The sequence below is a fragment of the Capsicum annuum genome, unplaced genomic scaffold (genome assembly GCF_002878395.1).
Source record: "Capsicum annuum cultivar UCD-10X-F1 unplaced genomic scaffold, UCD10Xv1.1 ctg74015, whole genome shotgun sequence".
Lineage (NCBI taxonomy): Eukaryota > Viridiplantae > Streptophyta > Magnoliopsida > Solanales > Solanaceae > Capsicum > Capsicum annuum.
In genome coordinates this window covers 1-6,890 of record NW_025884089.1, presented here as the reverse complement: position 1 = coordinate 6,890, position 6,890 = coordinate 1, and the positions used below count along the sequence as shown (strand labels likewise).

General features: G+C 35.8%; 2 protein-coding genes across 2 annotated transcripts; one reads left to right on the top strand and one right to left on the bottom strand.

Moving 5' to 3' along the window:
* Positions 1-2,234: 2,234 nt before the first annotated feature.
* On the top strand, positions 2,235-2,710 carry LOC124894431 (zinc finger A20 and AN1 domain-containing stress-associated protein 8-like). The gene is made up of 2 exons (XM_047405112.1): positions 2,235-2,256; positions 2,319-2,710. Exons 1-2 carry the CDS (start codon positions 2,235-2,237, stop codon positions 2,708-2,710), a joined length of 414 nt encoding a protein of 137 aa, XP_047261068.1.
* Positions 2,711-6,049: 3,339 nt separating this feature from the next.
* Positions 6,050-6,808, bottom strand: LOC124894430. The gene is made up of 3 exons (XM_047405111.1): positions 6,713-6,808; positions 6,532-6,613; positions 6,050-6,420 (listed from the first exon to the last, which is right to left on the bottom strand). The coding sequence occupies exons 1-3, from the start codon at positions 6,806-6,808 to the stop codon at positions 6,050-6,052; spliced, it is 549 nt and encodes a 182-aa protein (XP_047261067.1).
* Positions 6,809-6,890: the final 82 nt, after the last annotated feature.

Here is a 6,890-nt window from a genome sequence, read left to right as displayed (position 1 = left end):
TTTTGGGTCAACTTGAAATGAACATAACACCTTGTACAGGACGAACTGGGTGGCCTACTTTATATGAAATGAAATACCTTTGAATTATCCTTCCAACGATACCAATTTCACCCAAATCCGATATCGGAGCAAAGAGTTATGGTCGATCTACTTTAGCTTATCAAAATAGTCCACCAAAGGACAGATTTGACATTATTTAAATATTAAAGGCATTTTGGTCATTTCCTATTATATTATGGACGGGAATATGTGTATATATGCATGTATATGAGTTCAAAAACTCATTTTCATCATCAATCATTGAGAAAGAACAAACCCTAGCCAAATTTGACCTTTAAATTACTTTTGATTCAACCGTAGAAATCCCAAAGTAATCCGATAACTGCGTTTGTCATCTCGAGAGCTTCAAACGGCTCCTATTATTTGTGCAAACAGGATTGCATAATCAAGTGGTTAATTCTAAGGTATGAATATTGTTTGCCTTTATTCTTTTCCTTATGTATATGTGTGATAGAGGATTATATGTATTGATTGTTATTGAACGGTGATGGAAATAGGGTTATGGACTATTTTGCATGGTTTGGTTGAATTTAATTATGGAAGGTGGATATGGTAATTGAGTTATGGATGGTGGATATGGTGATATACTATTGAATTGATGATTATTTATGTCTATGGCTCAATTTGGTTTAATGGATTGGTTGGAAGGATAAATGAATCCAAACTTGATATTGGAGGATGTTGTATGAATATGCATGGCATGTGAATGTATTGGAGTATAAGAGGGTTAAATTCACACCCTTTATGGTGTAATTAAGGCTTACTACTTAACCACTAGTTTGGTGAATTCAAAAAATTGAATTGTGATGTTTGGTTGCTAATACTAGATTTCTATATATGTTCATTGTAGATAAGTAATCCGTAAAGACGGGAAGTCCATTTGGGACTAGTATTGAAGATTGACAGTCAGGTATGTAAAACATACTCTATACCATATCTTTGGCATAAAAGTTTCTATTAAGAAAGTTTCCAAAGTTATTCAATAACATGTGATCCATAATGGTTTTGTATGATGTCCTACATTACCAATGAACTTGTTTCCACCCTACAAGATGTCAAGACATTCCAATACTTGTTTTCCAAATCTTACATGTTTATTGCACTAATGAATGTCAAAAGGTATCCGGTTGCTCAAACAAGATCCATGTGCTATTAATGACTCCAAAACGTTTCATTGATATACTAATAAGTTCCTACTTCATTGTTATGGCATTGATGACTCCAAAACACTTCATTGATGTGCCAATGAGTTCTTACTTCATCGTTATTGCATTGATGGTCTATTTATATGTCTCTTATTGATGTATCATTGTTTCTAAGTATCAAAAATGCGGTGGCGACCGAAATAACAATCTCAAAAATTAATTGAACTAAGTAATGGAAGTTCTCTCTTATCGGGTGGTATCCCAGGGACATAAGCCTATCATGGGTTGATCCCTCTTTATGTGTTTATGGGTGGTATCCCAAGGGCATAAGCCTATCATGGGTCGATCCCAGTTGATATGTACTGGAGGCAGCCTAATGGTCACAGTACAGTACAGTAATGATTACGAAGATGATAAGAATGAAAGTAAAGTGATTGAATAAATACAATGTACAGGTTGTCACAAGTTCTAGTAAGTGTGGTCCACTCCTATTATGATTTATTCACTTGTTTCCAATTTTTATTGAGCTCCTATATCATATGTGATTATCTACAGCTTTACATACTCAGTACATATTTTGTACTGATGTCCCCCATGGGGACTTGCATTTTATGCTGGAGGCATAGGTACCTCAACTCATACACTGCACAAGTAGGAGTCAGGATATCCAGCTGCTTTTGGTGAGCTCCAGTTTTCTTCGGGGCTTTCCGTGTCATATCCAGTCACTTTTGGTATTGTATAGACTTAATGTACAGTCAAGGTGGTGTTTTGTTAATAGACGTGATGGCTCCAATGGCCAAGTATTGTATATACATATTAATATGTGTGCTCGAGCTTATACAGGTGATTATTTCCTTTTATATGCGATATGATGTTGTCCGAATTTCGGGTTGTCATAGAGGTATGCATGGGAAGTATAAGGTGATGAGCTGGTTCTCCCAGGCCTCCTTGGTTACGGGTGCTAGTCCGCCCCAATAGGATTTGAGGCGTGACACTTGTGGTGTTGCACTTGACTTGTTAACTGTAGAAATGCAGTCATCTAAAGAGACAGGTTGTCGAGCTCCAGAAGACCCTGTCCTCTGCATCAACGACTGTGATTTTTTGGTAGTGCAGCTATGATGAATATGTGTTCCAAGTGTCAAAAGGAAATGATACTACTGAAGCAGGAACATGCAAAGCTTGTAGCTGTATCCAGCAAAGACGTCGTATGCAGAAGCTCAAGCAGCGATGAATCAGAACTTGCTCTTCCAGGTGCCGCGGTTGCATCTGCAAATTTAGCCACTCAGATTTCACAAGCGAAGTCAAAAGAGGGTTTGAAAAAGTGCACAGCTTGTCGTAAGCGTGTGGGATTAACGGAGTTCAGTTGCAAATGTGGTGATCTTTTCTGCATAGTTCATCATTATTCTGACAAACACAACTACCCGTTTGACTATAGGAATGCTGGTCAGAATGCACTAGCAAAAGCAAATCCTATCATCGTAGTAGAAAAGCTTAATAAGATCTAACAAGCACCTATCGAAAGGTTTTATGAACTGAAGCAATGTCCATCTTTCGATAAGTTGGCCTCGTCTTACAGGGTGATGATGAAAGTTTTGCGTGGGGGTGGGGTAGGGGGCACCCTAGACCCTAGAAAATCCTGGTGTGTAAGTTATTTATGATCTTGGTGCACATTTTCATGGAATTTGTTCTTGTTTTGTCCCCATTTCTGGGGTCCTTGTCTAGTATAATATGCATAATGTAGGTCATCTTGATGAATTTCACATTCATACATCCGCGTTTTAAAATCCTGAATTCACCTCCGTGCATTCTTCAAGATTCCAAAGTCTCCTTTGTGTATCAATAATGTAGAGTTTCTTTTGTAGAGATGTCAATACGGGTCGGCTCAGCCCATCCGAGCTAGCCCACACGGGCTTTGATTTTGACGGGGTAGGTTGGGCTAGCCAATCAAAATGATGAGCCAAAAAATATCAAGCCCACACTATTACTCTGTGGGTTGCGGGCCTTACGGGCCAGCCCACTTTAAAAAAATAATATTTTATAATTTAATTTTAGAATGTTAATAGACATAAATATTACCAATCAATATTACATAGTATTAATACTTTTTAATTAAGTCTCCAACACCCCCCAAAATTCTCATAATAGTGAAATTAAATAACTTTTGACATGTGTTCTGCCCTTACATTGTAAAAGTAAGGGCTAAGCTATAGAACTAGATACGCAAGAGAAAGAGAGGAGAGCAGAACTTTACTTCTCTGCTGAGGCACATGATATCCTTCGAACCAAATAAAAATACTACTCCCTACGTCCCAAATTATGTGTCGCCATTTTCTTTTTTGTCCGTCCGAAAATAAATGTCGTCTTTTCTTATTTGGAATTTTTTTAAAGGCACAATTACATTTTACCCTTATTGGACCCACTTTATTTTAACTATATTAATACTTCTTTTTTAGTATTTGTTTTTTTAAAGTAAAAGTCTTATCACTTCAATCAAAATTTAAATTTTCAGCCTTTTATTTTTATAGTATCAAAATTATTTTAAACCACAGAGAGCAATTTATTCTTTTTGGTTGGTTCTACCTAAGTAAACCAGTTTTCTTTGACAACACATTGTTCACATTACTTTGATTTCTCGAGTAAAAATTGGATCTTTAAAGCTAAAGTTAAAGAAAACAAGAATTTAGAGGGATCCCATTTTCCACATATATCATCTTACAATTGGAAAAACTAACAAACACAACTACAAAGATCAAACTTCCTTTGTTTAGAACTGAAAATTGATTGAGATAGTGAGCTACCCAAGAGAAAATAGCCTTCTCCGCTATTTACTCTAATGCGTCATATGCCTCGTCAATACTTCACACTCACAGTACATTGATAGGAGTGCATTTCCGACATAGCACATGATATGATATCCTACATTAACAAGTCAGTCGTGTAATTTGCTTTCCAAATTCGAATGCAGCAACGTCAAGTAAGAAAATATTGTATGTCTGAACAAGCAGTATAACAAACATATTTTTTACAAACTCTAAACATAAGTAGAAAATGTCCATTTCACATTGTCTTGATGAATGTTTGATCCTTTTAGAAGCACCGTGATCTGAAGTTCACTCCACAACAAACTGTTTTCTGTTAATCTTTCGAGTATTGAATAGTGTCGACCTCAGCTTCAACGTACTTCCACTTCACATGTATTACCACAAAAATGAAAATACAAAATAAAACAATTTCCTACAATTTTGTTTTTAGTTTCTGCACTTATTTACTCCCGCACCGAATACTTAGTTTCCAACAAATATCAAGCTGATGGAATGCACCTCTCGTAGAGCTCTTCAAGAAGCCAGTCTTTAACAACCACCATAAAACAGTAAAGTTAACAGCCCCACCTTTTCATTTTTTAAAGTAGGTCAACACAGATGACACACTCCTATTTGGTTTCCCACCATTCACAACCTTACGTTTCTCCTTTCTCAGCTCTCTCTTCACCAGAAGTGCATAGGCTAGCCCATGTTCTATGATATTTCAACATAAACACAAATCATCACACTGTTAGCTAATGATTAAATGTTCTGTCACTCGACAACAGTGAGAGTGAGTCACAGAACACCAAATTTAACAAACATAACATGGAAGTTACCATTGTCTCAATGAATAACATCCTAAAGTGAGGATATCAATACCAAGATAACTTCAGATGTAATCTTTCAAATACAGTGTACACCAGTCAACGGCCATAAACAGTAAAGTATAAATAGAAAAAACAAATCAATGACATGAATGAAAAATAAATGTCGTAGATAAAACACAATAAATTTTATCAAGAGTAAGGATCAAGGAAGACTAAAGTCTAAGGTCACTCGGAGAAACCAAAACATGACACTTCTCGGGATCGTGGTTACCAATGTTATTCATCACGAGAGAAGAATTGTAATAGACACCATTAGCATAGAGCAACCTGACAAAATGTTACCATGCCAAATATGTTGTCTTTATGGAGCGTATCTACTGCTCTTTGCATAATAGCTGAGGGTGCCGCCTTTATTAGTGAAACTGTACCACACCCTTTTGCATAAACCAAGGTCTCTCATAATCGCTACATTGATTTCAACTATTTTAAGTTAGTTCGCCTGAACAATTGGCAAACCCATGCTGTCTAAATATATTTAGTCTGCACAAACTCTTTAACATTCAATTAATTGTTCTCGAAATAGACTTCCTAGTTTAAAAATAAAAATTCATACAAATGTGACGGTATGACTCCCACTTCCCTTTTCTCCTTCCTTCCATTTACGCAGCCCTCTATTATGTGATAAGAAAGTAAGAAACAAATAGAAGAATAAAACAACAATAAAGCTAGAAAAAGACGTGTAATTATATATAAGCTGGTGGGACTTATATCATTTTAAGTAGAGTTATTCATGCGTACCAAAAATACATTATGACCACCATGTCTGTACACAAAAATAGTACTCCTAACATATTTGACAAAACATCATTGTAAAAGTTACATGATGATCAGTACGGCTATACACAAAAGTAGTACAGTACTTGTACATACTACTTGAAAAAACACCATTCCAACTTCAAAATAAAGAGCTTTACCATAATAATAACCCATATCATTGTTGAAGTAGAGCCAAATCTTTATTGACGGTATCAATATCACAATGAAGTTGGAGAGGAAGGTTTTCTTCTCTTTCTAGTCCATTTTTGTTCAAATGAGGCACTTTGTAATTATTGCCGCCACTATCTTTCATCACCTCAATCATACAAGATTGTAAAGTAAGAAATACATGATTGAGTTGTTTCACATTCATTTCATCAAATGATCTTTCCACTGCTTACATTAATTCATCAACATTTTTAGGGGCCTTTTGATATTGAAGACTTTGGATTGCTCTAAAAAAACCAAGATCTAAAACATTTAAATCTGGACTGTTCGATGGTTGAAAACACAATCTAATGTCAAATCCATCTTGTTGGGCAACTTCAATAAATTCCAAATCATTGTTACCAATATGTGGCCTTGCATTATCTTGTTGTGAAAAGATAGGATTATGTGATTCGGAAGCTGGCCATTTTGCCCTAATAGCAGGAAGATCTTTCTCTATCAAGCAAGCTCTAGTGATATCTTTAGTTACTGACTGAATGGGCTTTGTTTCCATAGTTCCTGCTGTTCGATTTTTGCTATTCCGCTTAGCTGGTTCCTTAACTACAAATTAAAAAATACCTATTTTTCCATAAAACAACTCAATTCCATTTTCATCAAATCGAGGACGTGTTACAGCAGCCATAAACATAACCTTTGGAATAAAATTTTTACTTTTGTAAGAACGATACGGATCTGGCTCATGCTCTTCAGGAAGCAGGTAGTACCTTTCAACTTTTTTGGACAAAAAAAACCACTTTTCATCGATATGAACATAATTAAACATATTCGTAAACATGGGATTTATGTCGATTTTATTCTGATCAATCATTGAGAGGCAGTATTGAAGTCATACCTTAGTGTTTCCTTCGGTTAACTGAGGCTTGATGGAACTAGAATGTGGCCGAAGAGTTCCATCTTTCACACGCCGAAAGACGGTTGATTTTGCCATGTTCATCAAAAAAACCAGAGATCGAATATTTGTTCGATGACAAAGTGGAATTTCTTTGACTTGATTAATGTCGACTTCAATC

Coding starts and splice junctions, on each gene's coding strand:
- LOC124894431 (XM_047405112.1), top strand. CDS start 2,235: ATGCAGTCATCTAAAGAGACAG. Junction 2,257..2,318: donor GCAGTCATCTAAAGAGACAG/GTTGTCGAGCTC, acceptor TTGGTAGTGCAG/CTATGATGAATATGTGTTCC.
- LOC124894430 (XM_047405111.1), bottom strand. CDS start 6,808: ATGGCAAAATCAACCGTCTTTCGGCGTGTGAAAGATGGAACTCTTCGG. Junction 6,614..6,712: donor TAACCGAAGGAAACACTAAG/GTATGACTTCAA, acceptor ATCGATGAAAAG/TGGTTTTTTTTGTCCAAAAA. Junction 6,421..6,531: donor TCCGTATCGTTCTTACAAAA/GTAAAAATTTTA, acceptor TTTAATTTGTAG/TTAAGGAACCAGCTAAGCGG.